Source organism: Pelophylax lessonae (genome assembly GCF_965119305.1).
Source record: "Pelophylax lessonae genome assembly, chromosome: 10".
In the NCBI taxonomy this organism is placed as follows: domain Eukaryota; kingdom Metazoa; phylum Chordata; class Amphibia; order Anura; family Ranidae; genus Pelophylax; species Pelophylax lessonae.
This window is the reverse complement of record NC_138777.1, coordinates 18,953,398-18,976,536: the sequence shown is the minus strand read 5'-3', so window position 1 is coordinate 18,976,536 and position 23,139 is coordinate 18,953,398. Positions and strand designations below refer to the sequence as shown.

At 44.6% G+C, this 23,139-nt stretch overlaps 1 protein-coding gene across 1 annotated transcript in view; it reads left to right on the top strand.

Moving 5' to 3' along the window:
* PTPN5 (protein tyrosine phosphatase non-receptor type 5) overlaps positions 1–23,139 on the top strand; it is a 147,774-nt gene that overhangs the window by 83,533 nt on the left and 41,102 nt on the right. Inside the window, exons 4-5 of the mRNA XM_082269989.1 lie at positions 11,628–11,723; positions 21,334–21,560. Of these exons, the coding sequence (XP_082126115.1) occupies positions 11,628–11,723; positions 21,334–21,560 (323 nt within the window). The remainder of the gene's footprint in view (positions 1–11,627; positions 11,724–21,333; positions 21,561–23,139) is intronic.

Sequence of the window (23,139 nt, the reverse complement as noted above, 5' to 3'; positions counted from 1 at the left end):
AACCTTTAAATTTGTGTGCGCCCATAAAATGGCGACAGACTTCAGTACCCTATATTTTCTATAGGCGACAATTCAAAAGCCCCCTATAGGTCTTCAGTTTAGTGTTATGGAGGAGGTCTGGTGTTAGAATTATTGCTCTCCCGTTGGCGTGCGAGGCGAGATGTAACATGCGTATCGCAATCTACGTTTCACACGTAGACACCCCCCGACACATGCGTTTATGTATGTGCGTATACATGGGGGTGGGGGGGCCTCAAAAAAATTTTGGGGGGGGGGAATTTTATAAGCTTGGGTGTAACAATTTCTTTAAAAATATTTATTTATTTATTTATTTATTTTTTTATATTTTTTATTAGGCTGCATTCACATGTCAGCGTATTGATCGCGGGCAGAATCGCTGCGATTCTGCCCGCGATCTGGAAATTATTGCAAATCGCGGGACGCATGTACGTTGCCTGTGATTTGCAATAGCACCCCAAACGCTGTGCGATGTTGCCGCGAATTCCGCCTGCCGAATCGCGGTAACATCGCGCAAAAAAAATCGCGGGACGCATTACGCTCCAAAGAAGCTCTTGTACTTTTTTGGGCGTAATGCGTCCCGCGATTTATTTTTTGCGCGATGTTACCGCGATTCGGCAGGCGAAAATCGCGGCAACATCGCACAGCGTTTGGGGTGCTATTGCAAATCACGGGCAACGCACAGGCGTCCCGCGATTTGCAATGATTTCCGGATCGCGGGCGGAATCGCGGCGATTCTGCCCGCGATCAATACGCTGACATGTGAATGCAGCCTTAGGATTTTGCATATAAAACAAACAACGAGAACAAGAACAACTGTTGACCCAAGTACAACATGTACAGTCAAAAAACTAATTTTTTTTTTTTTTTTTAATTTAACTTTTTTTTTTTTCATTTACATAGGGGACAAAAAGCCATCTATGTAATGATTTTTAGGTGACAGGTTTAACCACTTCTGAACCTGAAGGTTTTACCCCTCTTTCATGACCAGGCCATTTTTTGCGTTACTTTATCTGACAATTGCGCGGTCGTGCGAAGCTATAACCAAATACATTTTATATCCTTTTTTTTCCAACAAATAAAGCTTTCTTTTGGTGGTATTTGATCACCTCTGTGGTTTTTAATTTTGTGCGCTATAAACAAAAAAAGAGCAACAATTTTGTAAAAAAAAAAAAACAATATTTTTTTTACTTTCTGCTATAAAACACAGCCAATAAAAAACCTTTCAAATTGTTTTTCATCAGTTTAGGCCAATATGAATTCTGCTACATATATTTTTGGTAAAAAAAAAAATTCAAAAAAGCGTATATTGATTGGTTTGCGCAAACGTTATAGTGTCTACAAACGATGTGATGTGTTTATGACATTTTTTTTTTTTTTTTTTTTTACTAGTAATGTCGGGGAAAAAAAAAAAACAATATTTTTTTACTTTCTGCTATAAAACACAGCCAATAAAAAAAATTAAAAAATCTAATTTTTTTTCATCAATTTAGGCCAATATGTATTCTGCTACATATATTTTTGGTAAAAAAAAAATCCCAAAAAGCGTATATTGATTGGTTTGCGCAAACGTTGTAGTGTCTACAAACGATGCAATATGTTTATGCAATTTTTATTTATTTTATTTTTTTACTTATAATGTCGGCAAAAAAAAAAAAAAACAAAACAATATTTTTTTACTTTCTGCTATAAAACACAGCCAATAAAAAAAAAGAAAAAATCTAGTTTCTTTCATCAATTTAGGCCAATATGTATTCTGCTACATATATTTTTGGTAAAAAAAAAAATTCCAAAAAGCGTATATTGATTGGTTTGCGCAAACGTTATAGTGTGTACAAACTATGTGATATGTTTATGTAATTTTTATTTGTTTTATTTTTTTACTAGTAATGTCGGGAAAAAAAAATATATATATATTTTTTTACTTTCTGTCATAAAACACAGCCAATAAAAAAATTTCAAAAATCAAATTTCTTTCATCAATTTAGGTCATTATGTATTCTGTTACATATATTTTTGGTAAAAAAAAAAATCCAAAAAGTGTATATTGATTGGTTACAGCATCTACAAACGATGCTATATATGTTTATGTCATTTTTATTTATTGTTTTTTTTTTTTTTTACTAGTAATGTCGGCAAAAAAAAAAAAACAACAATATTTTTTTACTTTCTGCCATAAAACACAGCCAATAAAAGAATTTCAAAAATCAAATTTCTTTCATCAATTTAGGTCATTATGTATTCTGTTACATATATTTTGGGTTAAAAAAAAAATCCAAAAAGTGTGTATTGATTGGTTTGCGCAAACCTTATAGCGTCTACAGGATGCGATATGTTTATGTAATTTTTATTTATGTTATTTTTTTTACTATTAATGTCGGCAATCAGTGATTTTTTTTGGGGGGACTGCGACATTGCGATGAACAAATCTGACATCTAACTGACACTTTTGACAATTTTTGGGGACCATTGACACTTAATACAGTGCTCAGTGCTAAAAATATGCACTTTCCCTGCACTAATGACACTGGCAGGGAAGGGGTTAACATCAGGGGTGCTCAAAGGGTTAAATGTGCCCCTAGGGCAGTGATGGCGAACCTTGGCACCCCAGATGTTTTGGGACTACATTTCCCTTGAAGCTTCTATACTCTGCAGTGTAGTTGAGCATCAATGGAAATGTAGTTCCAAAACATTTGGGGTGCCAAGGTTTGGCATCACTGCCCTAGGGAGTGCTTTCTAACTGTGTGGGGGATGGTCTGACTTGGGAAAGACAGAGATCCATGTTCCTGTTTAGCGGTTTCTAACTGTGGGGGTGGATTGCACTTATTGGGAGAAGACAGAGATCTGTGTTCCTGCTTAGCGGGAACACAAGATCTCCATCTTGTCCCCTTGCAGAACGCTGATCTGCCTTGTTTACATAGGCAGACCGCCGTTTTGCCTCTCCCGGTGATGATCCCGGCTGGCCAGCAGACATTGGGACCGCCGGACCCGTTGATTGACATCCCCGCTAGCCAATCGCGGCGCAATTGCGTATCTGGGGGCGCAATGGCGCCATCTAGTGGCTATTGAACGAAACGGCGTACAGGTACATTGTTTAGCGCAATAGCACCACTAAGCCGCAGTATATATGGAGCGGCCGGTGGGCAAGGGGTCAATGAGACATGCAGGGTCTAAAAGACCCCTGATGTCTCCTCTGGGCTCCACTGAATGTGCGAAACATTCCAACCTCACAGAAAGTTGGGAGGAATACTGACCTCATGTGAGTAAAGTGCTGCGCAAACTGTTGGCGCTATATAAATACCGTATAATAATAATTGAAACCCTAAGCATCTGCAAACACGTGCATTTTCACACGCGCCAAACCGCATGGTGCTGTAATCATGCTGAGCGTTTTTGGAAAGGAGTCAGGGACTTCTTTTACGTTTTTTTAGCGCATAGGGCAGTCCAATCAAAATGAATGGGCTACCCAACGTGCGGAGCACAGGAACACATGGAAGTGTGAAGCACTTCTTGCTGGAGGCTGCCATTTTGCTGAAGCCCAGAGCCCCTGAACAGCAATAAATCATAAAGCAGGACAAAACTAGGGATCGACCGATTCGCACAGGTGATCAAATACCACAAAAATAAATCTGTAGACGCGATACCTTTTGCGCAAACCAATGAAAATACACTTATTGGGATTTTATTTACCAAAAATATGTAGCAGAATACAAATTGGTCTAAAATGATGAAAAAATTTTATTTTTTTATTTTTTTTGGGGAATGTTATATAGCAGAAAGTGAAAAATATTGTTTTTTTTTTTTTTAGAATTGTCCCCCCTTTTTTTGTTTATAGCGCAATAAATAAAAATTGCACAGGTGATCGAATACCACAAAAATAAATCTTTCCCCCAGTTTGTAGACGCGATAACTTTTGCGCAAACCAATCAAATTACACTTATTGGGATTTTATTTACCAAAAATATGTGAAGAATACAAATTGGTCTAAAATGATGAAAAAAATTAGATTTTTTAATTTTTTTTTGGCAATGTTATATTTTTTTAAGCATTGTCGCTCTTTTTTTGTTTATAGCGCAATAAATAAAAATCGCACAAGTGATCAAATACCACAAAAATAAATCTTTCCCCCAGTTTGTAGACGTGATAACTTGTGCAAACCAATCAAAATACACTTATTGGGATTTTATTTACCAAAAATATGTAGAAGAATACAAATTGGTCTAAAATTATGAAAAAAATGTTTTTTTTTTTTTTTTTTGGGGAATGTTATATAGCAGAAAGTGAAAAATATTGTTTTTTTTTTTTTTTCTTTTTTTTAGAATTGTCCCTCTTTTTTTGTTTATAGCGCAATAAATAAAAATCGCACAGGTGATCGAATACCACAAAAATAAATCTTTCCCCCAGTTTGTAGACGTGATAACTTGCGCAAACCAATCAAAATACACTTATTGGGATTTTATTCACCAAAAATATGTAGCAGAATACAAATTGGTCTAAAATGGCCTGGTCACGAAGGGGGTAAAACCTTTCAGCGCTGAAATGGTTAAGGACAGAAAATGACCCAACCCCTTTAATGCGACTCCACCCAAAACAACGCACTGCATTGCGTCAAAAACTTGAGCTGACTGACGGGTCATTTTATAACATTTAAAAAAAAGTTTACAAAAAGCAGAAAAAGAAGTAAACGCTGCGATTCGCTGTAACAACCCATTGCATTCCCTTACACAGCGCACCCCAACGCGAACACGTTATATAAAGCGTAACACGCGCGTGCGCTGGTGTGAGCGGTCCCTTGAATCTCCAGCAGGCTGCGATCTCCTCTACTAGGACTGTGTGTCTGTAATGATACAATGTCATTTAGTCCAGACTTCTGGGAAATTAGCCCAACAGCTGTGCTGCACGTGAGCGTAGCTGAGCGCAGCGCATTACACCAAACAACTCTGCTACAATGTAATTCACTTACGGGAATGTAAGACTACGCTGCCATTAGCAGTGGTGGAGAGATTCCGTAGTGATGGTTGGGGGGGGGGGGGGATAGAAAAGCCTTATCATTTTCCAGAAGATTCTAAATGAGATTTACAAATAGACCATCTGGCGCCTCTAAGGCAACCTATGATTCATATAAGATCAGATCCTGACCGGCGAGGGCTGATTAATGTCATTTGCGCGGAGTCATCCACCTCTCGCCCTAGGTAATACATTTTTCCAGGTCAGCTTCAATTATCCTAAATGTATTATGTTATACAGCTCTCTGATGTACATCAGGGGGGAAATAATCAACAGAGAGGCCGATTTTATGCTTTTATTTGGGCAGAATAGGAAATCGTTCTTCCGTTTGGCCAGCTAGCGTCCTTTAACCACATGCCAACCGGCCGCCGTGTATTTACGGCGGCAGTGTGGCCCCTATTGTGTAAAATGACGTACCTGTTGGTCGTTTCATTCAATAGCCACTAGATGGCGCCATCACGCCACCGGGGGCGCGATCCCGCCGGGATGTCAATCAGCGGGTCCGGCAGACCTGATGTTCACTGGCCACCCACGATCATCCCCAACCTTTAACCACCTGGTGAACGACCACCATGTATTTACTGTGACAATGGGGCACTACTGCGTGAAATTATATATCTGTATGTCGTTTCGTTCAATAGCCACTAGAAGGCGCCATCCCCCTGTGATTGGCTAGCAGAGATGTCCATCAGTGGGTCCGGCAGACCACCGGCCACCCACGATCATCCCCGACCTTTAACCACTCGCCATGTATTTACTGCGGCAGTGTGGTGCTATTGAGTGAAACAACGTACCTGTAAGTCGTGTCAGTCAATAGCCACTAGATGGCACCATCTTGCTGCCGGAGGTGCGATGGCATCGTGATTGGCTAGCAGGGATGTCCATCAGGGGGTCTGGCAGACTCGATGTCCACTGGCCACCCACATTCATCCCCGAACCTTTAACCACTTGCCGACCGCTCGTCATGTATTTACTGTGGCAGTGTGGTGCTATTGTCTGAAACGAGGTACCTATAGGTCATTTCGGTCAATAGCCACTAGATGGCGCGATCGCGCAACCGCATTCATTGGGTCCAGTGGACCCGATGTCCGCTGGCCACGCGCGATCATTCCCGACGTTTAACCACTTGCCGACCACCCGCCGTGCATTTATTGCGGCAGTGTGGCGCTATTGCGCAAAATGACGTACCTGTATGTAGTTTTGTTCACTAGCCCCTAGATGGCGCGATCACGCCGCCGGAGGCGCCATTGCACCGTGATTGGCTAGCAGGGATGTCAATCAGCGGTTCCAGCAAACCCGATATCCGCTGGCCACCCACAAATCATCCCCGACCTTCAACCAGTTGCCGACCGGCCGCCGTGTATTTACTGCGGCAGTGTGGCGCTACTGCGTGAAACGACATACCGGTACCTTATTTCATTCAATAGCCACTAGATGGTGCCATCGTGCCGCCAGAGGCGTGATCCCGCCTGTATTGGCTAGCGGGGATGTCAATCAGCGGGTCTGGCGGACCCCATGTCTCCCCATTAGGGAGATTCACCCTCTCTATTTGTCCTGTTCACCATTATCATTGATAATAAAAGTAAAAGAGATTCCCAAATTTTGACTTGTCCCCAGAAAAGTAATAGTGGGGAAATCTTCCAATGGGGACACTAGTTCTGGTGACATAGGGGTCCCCAAGGAATTCCCTTAATTTGCAGGGATTTCCTCTCACTTCCTGTTTGGCTATGGGACAGACGGGAAATCTCTGCAATGGGACACAGATGGCGAAAGAAAATCTGACAGAGATTATAACCCTCTCTTACCCTATCCAATATAAAAAAAAAAGTTTTGCTCAAGTTCTACTTTAAAGTGTTCCTAAACCCAGGAGCCTGTAGTCACTATATCTGGTCTCCCCAGGAGCCTGCAGCCACTATATCTGGTCTCCCCAGGAGCCTGCAGCCACTATATCTGGTCTCCCCAGGAGCCTGCAGCCACTATATCTGGTCTCCCCAGGAGCCTGCAGCCACTATATCTGGTCTCCCCAGGAGCCTGCAGTCACTATATCTGCACTCCCCAGGAGCCTGCAGTCACTATATCTGCTCTCCCCAGGAGCCTGCAGTCACTATATCTGGTCTCCCCAGGAGCCTGCAGCCACTATATCTGCTCTCTCCAGGAGCCTGCAGTCACTATATCTGCTCTCCCCAGGAGCCTGCAGCCACTATATCTGCTCTCCCCAGGAGCCTGCAGTCACTATATCTGCTCTCCCCAGGAGCCTGCAGTAACAATATATGGTCTCCCCAGGATCCTGCAGTCACTATATCTGCTCTCCCCAGGAGCCTGCAGTCACTATATCTGCTCTCCCCAGGAGCCTGCAGCCACTATATCTGCTCTCCCCAGGAGCCTGCAGTAACAATATATGGTCTCCCCAGGATCCTGCAGTCACTATATCTGCTCTCCCCAGGAGCCTGCAGTCACTATATCTGCTCTCCCCAGGAGCCTGCAGTCACTATATCTGCTCTCCCCAGGAGCCTGCAGCCACTATATCTGCTCTCCCCAGGAGCCTGCAGCCACTATATCTGCTCTCCCCAGGAGCCTGCAGTCACTATATCTGGTCTCCCCAGGAGCCTGCAGTCACTATATCTGCTCTCCCCAGGAGCCTGCAGCCACTATATCTGCTCTCCCCAGGAGCCTGCAGTCACTATATCTGCTCTCCCCAGGAGCCTGCAGCCACTATATCTGCTCTCCCCAGGATCCTGCAGTCACTATATCTGCTCTCCCCAGGAGCCTGCAGTCACTATATCTGCTCTCCCCAGGATCCTGCAGTCACTATATCTGCTCTCCCCAGGAGCCTGCAGTCACTATATCTGCTCTCCCCAGGAGCCTGCAGTCACTATATCTGCTCTCCCCAGGAGCCTGCAGCCACTATATCTGCTCTCCCCAGGAGCCTGCAGTCACTATATCTGGTCTCTCCAGGAGCCTGCAGTCACTATATCTGCTCTCCCCAGGATCCTGCAGTCACTATATCTGGTCTCCCCAGGAGCCTGCAGTCACTATATCTGCTCTCCCCAGGATCCTGCAGTCACTATATCTGGTCTCCCCAGGAGCCTGCAGTCACTATATCTGGTCTCCCCGGGAGCCTGCAGTCACTATATCTGGTCCCCCCAGGATCCTGCAGTCACTATATCTGGTCTCCCCAGGAGCCTGCAGTCACTATATCTGGTCCCCCCAGGAGCCTGCAGTCATTATATCTGGTCCCACCAGGAGCCTGCAGTCACTATATCTGCTCTCCCACAGTACACAGAACATGGAAATGCAATTATTTTAGTAAATATAAACTGCTAAATACCTTTTCTCATCAGCAGTATATAGCAGTCCTGTGACTTCTATCAGTATCCGGTTAAAGCTTGTAGGAGGAGTTTTCATTCTCTTCTGACTGTCCTATGTAACCAACCTGCCCTCCAGGCTGCCCTTCTCTGTGCTGGTCCTGCAGCCTCCGGAGAGATGTGATCTAAGTATCCCAGGAGACTGCGGGACCAGGTACACCCCATTCTGGATTTCGAGGGACTGTCCCTGATTTGGAGCAAAGTCCCTCTGTCCCTCTTTCCTTCTCATTTGTCCTTAATTTTAGTCTGATCTATATAGTTACATATAAAATGCACTTTTTATCTATCAAAAAGTGTTTCCCAGTGCTAAACCTTTCATCCAATTTCTAAATTGCTGCATTTGTAAATTTCAAAAGCCAATAAAAAGGAAGAATAGTGGTAAAAAAAAAATGGACTTTTGTGGGGTGTGGCGGGGGAGGAGGGGGGTGGTGTCCTGTCACTACTTTTGCTAATAGGTGTCCCTCGTTCCCATCTCAAAACGTTGGGAGGTATAGGATTATGGTGTGGGGTTGTTTTTCAGGGGTTGGGCTTGGCCCCTTAGTTCCAGTGAAGGGAACTCTTAAGGCCTCAGCATACCAAGTTATTTTTGACAATTTCATGCTCCTAACTTTTTGGGAAGAGTTTGGGGACGGCCCCTTCCTGTTCCAACATGACTGCACACCAGTGCACAAAGCAAGGTCCATAAAGACATGGATGAGCGAGTTTGGGGTGGAGGAACTTGACTGGCCTGCGCAGAGTCCTGACCTCAACTCCATAGAACACCTTTGGGATGAATTAGAGCAGAGACTGCGAGCCAGGCCTTCTCATCCAACATCAGTGCCTGACCTCACAAATGCACTTCTAGAAGAATGGTCAAACGTTCCCAGAGACACACTCCTAAACCTTGTGGACAGCCTTCCCAGAAGAGTTGAAGCTGTTATAGCAGCAAAGGGTGGGCCAACTCAATATTGAACCCTACGGACTAAGACTGGGAAGCCATTAAAGTTCATGTGTGTGTAAAGGCGGGCGTCCCAATACTTTTGGTAGTATAGTGTGTGTAAAGTCCATCTAAATCAGGGATCTCCAAACTACGGCCCTCCAGTTGTTGCGGAACTACACGTCCCATGAGGCATTGTAAAACTCTGACGTTCACAGACATGACTAGGCATGATGGGAATTGTAGTTCCGGAAAAACAACTGGAGGGCCGTAGTTTGGAGATCCCTGTCTACCAGTCCATGTAACACCACCCTCTCCACTTAACCACTTCCGGACCACCCGCCGCAGTTTTACGTCGGTACTTTGAAGTTAAATACCGGGGCTATGGCAGCAGATAGCTGCCGTAACCCCGGTATTTTTTTAAACTGCAGGAAGTCTGCTTTAACATAAGGGTGGTCCCAGCGGTGGATTCACTGCAGGATCACCTTTATGGGCAGCGGGAGAGGTGGCCCCCCCCCCCCCTCCGCTTCCCAGTCGTTTTCCCCGCTTACTGGACCCGTCAGCAGCTGGGAAACGATCCGGTGTTGTAAAATTTTGTCGGACCCGTGAAAAAATTGGACCTCGTCACTTCCGGTGATAGAGCATCACAAAACAGCGGGTGGGAGTCGTCCATGCGCATGCGCAGAAGACATTTTTCGAGGTTTGGCAAAATTATAACAGAGAGCGGACAGCTGATTGAGAGGAGGCGGGGCTGAGGTGCGACGGAGGACGGAGGACACCGCCGCGTCATCGAGACATTAGGGACGGAGGCACATATGCAGAGCTGGTGGAGGAGGCGGGACGGAGGTGCGGCCGTGTAATATATGCAGGACTTTAGCGACTCCTTGTTTTATTATCTTTACATTTAGTATTTCTTATTTTGTATTATATAAATAGTAAATGTAATGAAATTCTAAGGATAAATAATACGATAATTACTAAAGATAATAAAACAAGGAGTCGCTAAAGTCCTGCATTTATTACACGGCCGCACCTCCGTCCCGCCTCCTCTCCCGCCTCCTCTATTCAGCTCTGCAGATGACGCGGCGGTGTCTTCCGTCCCACCTCAGCCCCGCCTCCTCTCATTCAGCTGCCCGCTATGTGTTATAAGTTTACCAAACCAAGATAATGTCTTATGCGCATGCGCACTTGAGACTCCCATCACCGGAAGTGACGAGGTCCGATTTTTTCACGGGTCCGAGAAAATTTTAGAACACCGGTCTGCTGTCCTCTCAGGCAGGAAGTCGAGGGAGGGCAAAATGGCCCCCACTCCACTCTATGGCCTTGGAGGACGAAGCCATACGTCACTTCCTAGAAACAAATTTAAAGAGCCCTTTTTTTTTTTTTCATCATGAAAAAAAATGACTTTTTTTAGTGTAGATGTGAGATGGGAGGTCTTTTTGACCCCAGATCTCACATTAAAGAGGACCTGTCCTGCTTATTTATATTACAAATATTTATATTACATTCCTTGTAATAGGAATAAAAGTGATATTTTTTTTTTTCAAACTGTAAAAGGTAAAAAATAAAAGATAAAATAAATAGGAAAAAAAAAATTCAAGCGTCCCGTCCCCGTTAGCTCGCACGCAGAAGCGAACACATACGCAAGTCACGCCCACATATGTAAACGGTGTTCAAACCACACATGTGAGGAATCGCTGCGATCGTTAGAGTGAGAGTGATAATTCTAGTCATAGACTCCCTCTGTAACTCTAAACTGGTAACCTGTAGAAGTTTTTAAACCGTCGCCTATGGGGATTTTTAAGTACCAAAGTTTGTCGCCATTCCACGAGCGTGCGCAATTTTGAAGCATGACATGTTGGGTATCTATTTTCTCAGCGTAACATTATCTTTCACATTATAGAAAAAAATTGGGCTAACTTTACTGTTTTTTATTTTTTATTTCAAAAAAGTGTAATTTTTACCAAAAAATTGCGTTTGTAAGACCGCTGCGCAAATGCGGTGTGATAAAAAAAATGTTGCAATGATCTCCATTTTATTCTCTAGGGTCTCTGCTAAAAATATATATATATATATATATACTGTATATATATATATATATATATATATATATATATATATATATATGTGAACCGGGACTGAGACAGGAGGTTTGTTACTGACCGAACACCACATGAAAATAAAGAAATAAAAGTTTGAAAAAAAGAAAACGAATGCAGCCACCACATCCACTGATTGATAAGCTGCAATATATGACATTTTTATTTTTGGGTTTCGCTGAGCTTTAATGCATTTTTTTTCTTTCTGATTTATTTTCTTAGGATCTAACAACCCTGCAAAATGGATTCTGGAAAATCGAGATGTCTGGCTTTGTGTTGGTGATCATCTTCTTTGTTGCGGCGCTCATCGGTACCATGGTGAGCCATAAATGTATTCTAGTGCCAGGGCATTCCGGATTCACCCTTGCCACACCCGCAGTCATTCTGCCATCACTAAGGAGAGAAAGAATCAGACCTTAAAAACTTGATCTGCCAGCCAAAACTTTCCAAACACTTGCAAGCAGGGCCAGGACAAGGGGTGGGCAGAAGGGACAGCTGCCCTGGGCACTGTAGAATCAAGTGAGGTGGGGGATACGGTTGCGTTCTCATCCCTTTAAACCAGGAAACATATTTATTACACAGGTTCTGAGGCTGATATAATGCAGGTAAGGCACTAAGTGGGTTTAATTACCACCTTAATCACTCGCAGAACCTGTGTAATTAACCACTTGCCGACCAGTCACGTTGACTGTACTGCGGCAAAGTGGCTCGATTCCGTCCAGCGACGTAGACCTACGTCGCTGGACTCCTCCCCCTGTAGGCGGCGCTCGCGCGCCGCGGGAGGCGCGCTCCCGCTGTTTTCAGGCATAGCGGGAGTCTGGCCAGGGGAGGAGCGGCGGCGATCGCCGCTGCTCTTTCCCGATCGCCGGGGAATCGAGTCTGGAGATCCGCCCGCTTGTGTAAACAGAGCGGGCGGACCTCCTAAGTGACAAACAGTGACGAATTGCAGGGTTGAGCATAGCTGAACATGCAATCTGTCCCTGTGTCACTCAGTCACCTCCCCCCACACACGTCAGTAAGCACCAGGCATACATTAACCTCTCCCTCTCCAATAAAATTAACCCCTTCCCTGCCAGTGTCATTTTTACAATAACTGCATATGTATAGCACTGATTACTGTAGTAATGTCACTGGTACCCCCAAAAGTGTCAAAAATGTCAGTCAGGGGTCCGATCTGTCCGCCGCAATGTCGCAGTCCCGCAAAAAAAATCGCAGATCGCCGCCATTACTCGTTAAAAAAAAAACACCAAAAATGACAGAAATCTTTCCCTTAGTTAGTAAATGCAATAACTTTTGCGCAAACCAATCAAAATACACTTATTGTGATTTTTTTTACCAAACATATGTAGCAGAAAACAAATTGGCCAAAAATTTAAAAAAAATTAGATTTTTACATTTTTTTGGGAGGAATTTCATATAAAAAAATGTGAAAAATATTGTTATTTTTTCAAAATAAACGCTCTTTTTTTGTTTATAGCGCAAAAACTAAAAACCGCATAGGTGATCAAATACCACCAAAAGAAAGCTCTGTTTGTGGGGAAAAAAGGACGTACATTTCAATTGGGTATGGCGTCGCACGACCGCGCAATTGTCAGTTAAAGTCGCACAGCGCCGAATCGCAAAAAGTGGCCTGGACGTAAGACAGCAAAATCCTCCGGTGGTAAAGTGGTTAAAGTGTCCTGGTTTAAAGGGATGAGGTGGCAACCGTAGTGGGGGGGGGGGGGCAGCACAGGGAGGGACTCGTGTTGAGAAGGGGAATTTGGGGTTCGGCAGGTGGTAAGAATTCTTCTAGGAGGGCAAATTTGGTGGTGATTTGGGGGGATTTGTGTTTGGAGGGGGATGAGGGAAGACAATTTGTGCTGGGGGAGGGGATGTGAGGGGTTTGTGCTATAAAAGTAATTTTTTTTTTGGGGGGGGGGGGGGTTTGTCTTAGTAGATGATGATTGGGAGGTATTTTGCTAGAAGGGGAATATATTTTGGAAGGGGGGGGTTTGCTTGGAGGATGAATTTAAGGGGTAGAGGATGTATGCTAGGAAGGGGAATTTTTTGTTTTGTGGGGGAGGGTGGGTGTGCTGGGGGCTTATACAGGGAATTGTTCTGGAAGGGGGATTTTAGCAGGGGCAGATTTGTACTGGGAAGAGGGGGAATATAACAACTTCTGAACTGGGCCTTTTTCTGACACTTGTTGTTAACAAGTTAAAATCCGTTTTTTTTTTTTTGCTAGAAAATTAGTTAGAACCCCCAAACATTATATATTTCTTTTTTTAGCAGAGACCCTAGAGAACAGAGGCAACATTTTAAAAATTTCTACAGGTTACCAGTTTAGAGCTACAGAGAAGGTCTAGAGCTCAAATTATTGCTCTCGCTCTAACGATCGCGGCGATACGTCACATGCGTGGTTTGAACACTGTTTACATATGTGGACGCGACTTGCGTGTGAGTTCGCTTCTGCGCGCGAGCTAACGGGGGCGGAGGGCTTTCATTTTTTTTCTTATTTATTTTATCTTTTATTTTTTTATTTTTACACTGTCCTTTAAGAAAAAAAAAAATAAAATTTTTGATCAGCTTTATTCCTATTACAAGGAATGTAAACATCCCTTGTAATAGAAATAAGCATGAGGACCTCTTTAATGTGAGATCTGGGGTCAAAAAGACCTCACATCTCACATCTACACTTAAAAAGAAAAAAAAAAAAGTCATTTTTTTTTTCATGATGAAAAAAAATTGGCTCTTCAAAAACTGTTGCTAGGAAGTGACGTATGACGTCGCTCCGGTCCTCCAAGGCCATAGAGTTGAGTGGTAGAGTCACAATTTGGCATGTTCGCCCCTGGCTCTAGATGACCTTGTCCCGGCACTGGATGGAGGTTAGGCCCAATGGACAGCAGCTGGGAGTTTCAAGAGAGGAGAGCATTGTTAGATGGATTGGGGTGCCAGGGATATTCTGGCAGAGGGTATTACCTAAAGTTCACCGATTTGCCTGGCTGGACAGACTGCCAGATGTTTTGGTCTTACATGCTGGTGGGAACAACTTAGGTCTACATTCCATGAGGAAACTGATTAAGGATGTCAAACTGGACTTCTTGCGACTTCGGTCTTCCTTCCCTTACATGATCATAGTATGGTGAAATATGGTGGCCTGCACTGCATGGAGAGGGGCCAGGTCAGTGGAGAAGTTGAACAAAGCCCGGATAAAGTTGAATAAGTAGGCAGGCAGATTCTTCGCTTGGAATGGTGGATTAGGGGTTAGGCATGTGGAGCTGGAGATGGACACATGGTTGTACCTTGGAGGGGATGGTGGGTATTGACTAGGGATAGACCGATTATCGGCAAGGCCGATATATCGAGGGCCGATATGCACTTTTCCCGATATATCAGTATCGGCCCGGAACTGGCCGATTTTGCCGATATTTTTGTGACGTCATTCTGCCTTCTTAGGCCGCCTCCCTCGCCTTTGGACAGCCTCGTCTAGAGTCAGGACTAGTCTCGTGGGAGTGTATCATAGCCATACACCCACCCACAGCAGCCCGGTGCCAGACAGCCACCCACATCCACAGACCCTTTGCCAGCCAGCCACCCACAAGCCGTGTACCAGCCAGCCAGCCACCCACAGGCCCTGTACCAGCCACCCACAGGCCCTGTACCAGCCAGCCACCCACAGGCCCTGTACCAGCCAGCCACCCACAGGCCCTGTACCAGCCAGCCACCTACGGCCCCTGTGCCAGCCACCCACCCACCACAGGGTGCCAGCCAGCCACCCACCACAGGGTGTCAGACAGCCAGTCACCCACCACAGGGTGTCAGACAGCCAGCCACCCACAGACAGGGTGCCAGACAGGCAGCCACCCACAGGCCCTGTACCAGCCAGCCACCCACAGCCCCTGTGCCAGCCACCCACCTACCACAGGGTGCCAGCCACCCACCACAGGTTGCCAGCAAGCCAGCCACCCACCACAGGGTGACAGCCAGCTACCCACAAAAGGGTGCCAGACAGCCAGCCATTAAGCATTAAACAAAAATTAACATGTTCAGTACCAGATTTGTGTCAAAAATTGTCTTTATTTTTCAAAACTTTAAATGTACAAAATATCGGCCCATATCAGTCGATACGTTGTGACCAAAATATCGGTATCAGCCCTGAAAAAAACATATTTGTCTATCCCTAGTATTGACCTGTGGTCTTTGGGATTACAGAACGGTATCCAAAGGGCTTTTCAGGTGTGGCGGCGGGCACAAGTGTAAGGTTTCACATTTGTGCTGCTGGGGCAGTTGGGGTCCTTGACGAGGGCCCAAAACATGGTGTCGAAACGATAAAATGGTGGGGCCCATCTCAGGTATGGAGTCCTATGGTTGGTTTGGTTCATTGTAGACCGACCAGGTAGTGTAAGGTGGTTAGGGGTCTGTGGTCAGTGAGCATACCTCCCAACTTTTTGAGATGGGAATGAGGAACACCTATTAGTAAAAGTATGTAGGCATTGGACACACCCCCCTGCCACGCCCCCTTAAAGGAGAATTATACAAAAAAAGATTACTTAAACCCAAAAGTGCTTTCTTTTTTTTACCACTACTGTTCCTTTATCTTGGCTTTTGAAATCTCCAAATGCAGCAATTTGGATGAAAGGTTTAGCACTGGGAAACAGTTTTTGAAAGATAAAAAGTGCATTTTATACACAACTATATAGTTCAGACCAAAATGAGGGACAAATGAGGAGGAAAGAGGGACAGAGGGACATTGTTCCAAATCAGGGACAGTCCCTCGAAATCAGGGACAGTTGGGAGCTATGAGTGAGGATAGTTCTCGAGGCGGTGTTTTGGCGGCTGGGGACAGAACCTAACTTAACCACTTAAGCCCCAGCCCTATTTCGGACACTTTTTGTTTACAAGTTAAAACCAGTATTTTTTCCTAGAAAACTACTTAGAACCCCCAAACATTATATATATTTTTTTAGCAAAGACTCTGGAGAATAAAATGTCGGTCATTGCAAAATTTTTTGTCACGCGGTATTTGCGCTGCGGTCTTTAAAACGCCATTTTTTTGGAAAAAACTTGAAAAATCACATTTCACTGCATTTAAAACATACTAAACAGTAAAGTTAGCCCATTTTTTTTGTATATTGTGAAAGATGATGTCACACCGAGTAAATAGATACCCAACATGTTACGGTTTAAAATTGCGCCCCCCCCCCCCCCCCCCCGTGGGATGGCGACAAACTACGGTCAATAGAGATCTCAATCTGCGACGCTTTAAATTTATTTAACGGTTACCAGTTTAGAGGTAGAGTGTAGCTCTTTTTTTTTAATCATTGCCCACGCTCTGGTGATCGTGGCGATATCTCACATGTGGGGTTTGAACAGCGATTTCATTCGCGGCTCGACTTGCGTATACGTTTTTTTTTGTGCGCGAGCTAACGGTGAAGGGGGCGGCTAAATTTTTTTTTTTCCTATTTATTTTTTATTTTTTTTCAACTTTATTACAGGTTTTTAAAAAAAAAAAAAAATCTGATCACTTTTATTGCTGTCACAAGCAATGTAAACATCCCTTGTGACACCAATATGTGTGACAGGTACACTTTATGGAGGGATCGAGGGTCTAAAAGACCCTATACCCCTCCACTACACTTCCCTGTATGCAAAACGCCGAAAACGGCATTTTTGCATACAGCCGTTTTTTAAAACTGCCGCCTTTTGCAGCAGAGTAACCCGGAAGTGACGTCATGGACGCCGCCTCCGGGTTACGTCATCGGAGACCCGATCTATGCCGTTTCCGGCATTCATCGGGACTCCATCCAGCCGGCGGACGTGCCGGCTGGGTGCTCGGGGCTCCCGGTGGGACGGGAGCCCCGAGCAAAGCCAGGGCAGGCGGCGGGAGGGGGGGACGTCACCTCCCGCCCCCCCGGTAACGATCGAGCGGCATCGGTCATTACCGACGGAAAGCCGACCGTCGGCTTCAAACTTATGGTAATGGTACCACAAACTCCAAAGTTGTGGGAGATGGAATTGTCAAGGATCTGCAACCATTCTTTGATCTGGATTGGTTTGACTGTTTTATATTTTTCTGTTATTTATGTTTTTTGTTTAATAAAAGGCCGAACCGGCCCTTTAATCCTAATGCTGAGTTAGTGTTGTCATTTAAAGGTAAAGGGGGTGGTGTTGGGTACTGATCCAGGTAATATGGTTAAACAGGTGGGATCTGAACTACCCTAGTCATGGACTAGCAGTGCATTAGATCAGTCATTCTCAACCTTTTTTCAGTCAAGGCACCCTTTAAAATTATGGACAATCTCAAGGCACCCCATTCTAAAATATAAAAAACTATTCTAATAAATTTACATAATACAGCAACATCCACAAGTGTAGTAGATTTCTCCCAAATCTACTACACTTTTGCACACTGGTACTGACTAGTATTCCAATGTTTCCCTTCTCCCTCTGTTTTTCTCCATCACTCAGCTAATGTGACCCCAGCACTCACAGATAGGGGCAGGGAAGGGACAAACAAGGATGCTGTGCAGACAACCAACATCCTCCTTATCAACTGATATCTATGATGATACTGAGGCGACACATCCGGGGAATGTCTACCTACTTGGTTTAAGGGTTATCCCCTACTGGTGGATATATGGGGTTTGTTGTCCATGGTGAAGTCCCTGGCTTTGAGCTTTCTTTGTTTTTGGCAGTATACATGATCTTTACTTGATTCTTTACCCAAGTTATGGCAAGATTGATATTACATCTTCTATCGGGATCCCATATTTGAACCCCTAGCTATCACTCTGTATAGTGTATTAACATTCATAATCTACACCCAGACCCTATGTGTCCGCCATTGGCTTTACATCTTTCAATGGGATATATGCATTTTCCACCTATACCAGCGTAAACTCTGTTCGGTGTCCTAGGCCTCAGCTATTCCATGTGCCAGCCCAAAGCCAATTTTTTGCCTTGCGTTACTTGGAGAAGAATATTATTGTCTGCATCTGGTCCTGATGAAGCTTACTGCGAAACGCGTTGACCTTTGAGCAGACGTATTTTCACATCCACGCATTATTTGATATGAATTGTTGTGTTTATACATGACCAATCTTTGGTCATGATTATCTATACATATGTGGGATGACTTTGACCCTTTTCTGTTTGGTCAAGGTTCATCACCTTTTATGAACAAATTTTAACTTTGAATTCAATAAATGTTCTTTTATATATATTTGTTTCCAAGTCTATCTTTGTAATGTTCCGGTACCTTTGGTACCCTAAATTACACTTTCCACAAGTGTATGCGCCCCACCATTTACTTTTGGAAAGGTGCGCATACACCTTTAAGACTGGAGCTGTCATCACCCAGCGCCGGACTAGATGGCTATTTAAAGCGCCGGTTCTCACTCACATGTGTTCGTTCAAACACCCTTACCTGGATGCTAACCTTGCTTGAAGCTTCCATGCTTGCAAGCTTACCTCGCTGACGGAACCTCGCTGCGCTGATCCCTGTATCCCGCTACTGGATCATCCGCCTCTCCTGAACCACCCTTTGGCTGTATCGCTAATAGTGCTAAGTACCCCACAGGGGAATTCTCTATAAACTTATACTAAGCTTACACTATCTAGCTCTGCATAGTAAAGACTGTTTATCACATCTGCATAACTAGATTGCTAGCTCTTGAGGCTACTGCTACTTTCCTGCACTGGGTTGATCACTCTTGTATGTCCACCTGCTACTCTGTCATCTGCTACCATACATGACTGCTAAACCTTCCTGCATCCATCTGCTACTGTCTCACCTTCAAGTGTCTATCACCTACCACCTTCACTCAACCTATCCCTCAAACCCTCATCATTGTGTTACCACATACATAAAGTCACACTAGGAACCAGCTTGCTAATTGTGTGTATTTACTGGCTGAAATAAGACCTTCCACACATGATGAGTCATTGAGGTTGGGAATGGTATCTCAGCATATCTCTTACATGACTACTGACGTGGAACTATTTCTGCAGCTGAAAATCCACACCATATAAGAAACGCAGAAGCGTTACAATCTTATGATGTGCCCGTAAAGTCCACCAATGTGTTCAGTTGTTTCTACAACTGTGATTTTTTTTGTCTGTTTTCTTGGATTATGGCACACTCTTGGTAGCTCGTTTTTGGTTTCTGATGATATCATTGTTAGGGATGATCGAACGGTTCGGGTCGACCATCGGTTCGACCCGAACATTGGATGTTCGAAATTCGGCCGAATTCCGAACTTTTTGTGGTAAAAGTTCGGAATTCGGCCACCAGAACTGCCCAAAATGCAATGGGACAGGAACTGGGCTTTAAAAGCCCATGATTGGCCCAGAAACATCAGTAAAATGTGATTGGAGTGACTACGGGGTCCAGAGCCCAATGAGGAGTGAATACGTCCCCCATGCGCCCTCCAGTATATAACATAGCCCCGCCAAAACTCTAACATTGTAATACAGGGGCTGTGGAAGAGAGTGGAAGCATTTGTGTTGCTCCAGTGTCATTTTGCAATTATTAGTGTGAGGAGAGGGATATGCAGTGTAGTTAGGGTACTATATACCACTATAGTTAGATTCAAAAATGTAGTTTTTGTAGTCATAGCTTTAAGTGTCAGGGTGACCGTAGTGTAGTTTAGGGTGAACGGACTCTGCCATGTCAGGGTGACCGTAGTGTAGTTTAGGGTGAACTGACTCTGCCATGTCAGGGCGACCGTAGTGTAGTTTAGGGTGAACTGACTCTGCCATGTCAGGGTGACCGAACTCTGCCATGTCAGGGTGACCCCACTATGCAGATTCTGGGTTAGGGGTATACATATAATATATATATATATATATATATATATATATATATATATATATATATATATATATATATATCAAAAACAACAATTTTTAAGAACTTTTTTTGCCTGATTCATAGTCCCTGGGGCATGACCCAGAACCCTAGGCACTTTTTAGGGGCATTTATTGGGTTTTAGGGCTTCAAAATTGTGTTTTTTGATTCCAGAAGTTCGGGTCCCATTGATTTCAATGGGGTTCTGGAATCCGAACCAAACTTTTGGGAAATTCGGGTGTTCTGGTTGAACCAAACTTTTCAAAAGTTCGATCATCCCTAATCATTGGTTGTTAGGACCCCGGCGAGTAGAAGGCCGTAATGGTGCATAATGAAAACCCATGACTTTGTGTAACTAATAGGCAGGCTTCATCCATCTGCTGGCTTGTATACAATTTTGGGGCAATTTTTAGGCATTTTGCCAAGGCACCCCTAAAGAAACCTCAAGGCACCCTCGTTGAAAAAGGTTGCATTGAACAATGGCCATGCACCATTTTTTGGCAATGCAGCATTGGATCTGCCTTGCCATCAGTGCATTGGGGTGCCATTCAAAATAAATGGCACCGCAATGTGTTAATGCATGCCAGCACACAGCAAAGGTGTGAATTTCCCCTAAGCCTTAGATTAAATCTGTTTTTTTTTTTTTTTATCACTCCAGACCAGGCTGGGACTTTTAGTTCCTCATCATCAAGATAAGTCAAGGTTGCTTGTAGGATAGAGGTACACAGCTGCTGGAAAACAATTCAAGGACACCTTATTATCACAGGCACATTTTTCTCTCTCTCTCTCTCAACAAAAGGACTTGACATTACAATGTCATAATACCGAGCACTGACTGTTTCCACGCTGTTCCACTGCAATCGCTTTTACCAATCGAAAAACACGTCAGACCTTACAAGGCTAAAACACAGGCAGACAATAGGAATGTGAACACACGGGAAAACACTGCTTGTTCTGGGCCAAAAAATTCTTCCTGCCGCATCCATAAGCGCATCAACAATCACAGCTTTGCCTGCTATCAATAGGGGAGATTAAAAAAAGGGGTTTCTTTATGGTTTGAGAGATTTTTCTTTTATTTGTGTCTTCTTTTTATGGTTGCAGGTATGGTACCTGAAGTCGCACAGTGAACCGGCGCTTTCGGACGATCGCCGTCAATCCGTGAGTCGGCAGCCCTCCTTCACATACTCCGAATGGACGGATGACAAAGTCGAGGACTTCATGGATTTTGACCCTGTCCCGGACACCCCCGTTTTTGATTGTCTGATGGATATTAGGGGTGATACGGACCTGGGCACGCTCAGTGTCAAACCTGTGGGCCTCCAGGAAAGGTGATATCTTTATTTTGAAATTTGGATAGGGGGTATGTTTTTTTTTTTTTGCAATAGACAATCAACCTGAAACTGATATTTCAGAGCTTTGCACTAGAATATTTGAAATAAAGTCAGCCATTTCATAGGCCTGTGCAATTTTAAATATTTAGGTGTTTGGTATCTATTTACTCGATGTAACATCATCTTTTTATATGTTGCCATAAAAATTGGGTATTATTTGGTGTTGCACTAAAATTAATTTAAGTGCAGTGGCGGCTGGTGCTCCATGGGCCGGGGGCAGACGGACCACACCATTACCCCCCCCCCCCCCGACCACACCAGCTCCAGCCCCCACACCATACCCCCCCCGGTGGCCGGCTCACTCACCCTGGACTGGCAGACAGCGGCGGGGGCGGCGGCCCCCTCACTTTCCTCCGTGGGTCGGGCTTCCCCTGCGCTCCTCCCTCCTCCTTTGCCAATAGCATGGCTTCTCCTTTCGGCCAATCAGGAAACAGGTCTCAGGACCCGCTTTCTGATTGGCCAGAAGGAGAATCTGTGTGACAATAGCGAATTTTCATTCGCTATTTTCACACAGCTGGGTGGGCTCGGGGCGCAGTGCTCTGCACCCCGAGCCCACCCTTTTTTGAAGCCTATTAGAGCCTCTGGCTCTAATCACGTGCTTCAAAAAAAAAAAAAAACATCAGAATCAATGCGTCCAGCGCCCTGCATGTAGATTAGGGGGCCGGATGCATGGATAGGGGGGGTGGTCCCAATGGACGAGCCGCCACTGTTTATGTGTATTTTTCTCCTAAAAAATTGCATTTGATAAATGGCTGCACAAATATCACGTGATATACAAAATTGCAACAGCCACCATTTTATTCTCCAGGTCTTCTGTTTGCTGAAATTATATAATGTTTGGGGTTCTAAGTAATTTTTTGGCAAAAAATGATGATTTTAGCACGTGTGTGAAAAATTTTAAAAATTGCCCAGGGCACCAGGTGGACATCAGGAAGTTAAACAAGGTTTGGATCTGAGTGGATCAATGCAAACTTGGGGTAGCTTCTTCTACCACAGGGCCGGCCCTACCATGGGTCACGCTGGGTCCATTGGACCCAGGCAGAACTTGGAGAGGGGCAGCAAATTGACTCCCAAGATTTTTTTTTCCAGCAGTTTTGTGTTTCATTAGTTTGCGGCGCATTACGGGTGGCATTTCCCATCTCATACTGCTGTCCGTAGTGCAAACTAATGAGTATGAGGAGGCGGAGCGTCTCCTCCGGGGAACGTCCCTCACGTGATTGTGGTGTGCGCAATGACGTCAGACATCAGCACAGTCCATCTCACACAGGGCCGGCTGGATCTTCCAGGGTGGTGACCGCGGCAGACACAGTAGTGACAGGAGGACTGACAATGGGTGATTGCTGGATCGGTCCCGTGGCGAGTTATGGAAGAAGATAGCCGTATATCAGGGGCGTTACTACAGGGGTTGCAATTGTACACCTGGATAGGAGGGGCAGCGGGGGCGGCATGTAGAGAAATCACTGTCCTCCTTTTTCTTCCTGCAGCTGCAGGAGGAAAATGGAGGAGATTGGTTCCT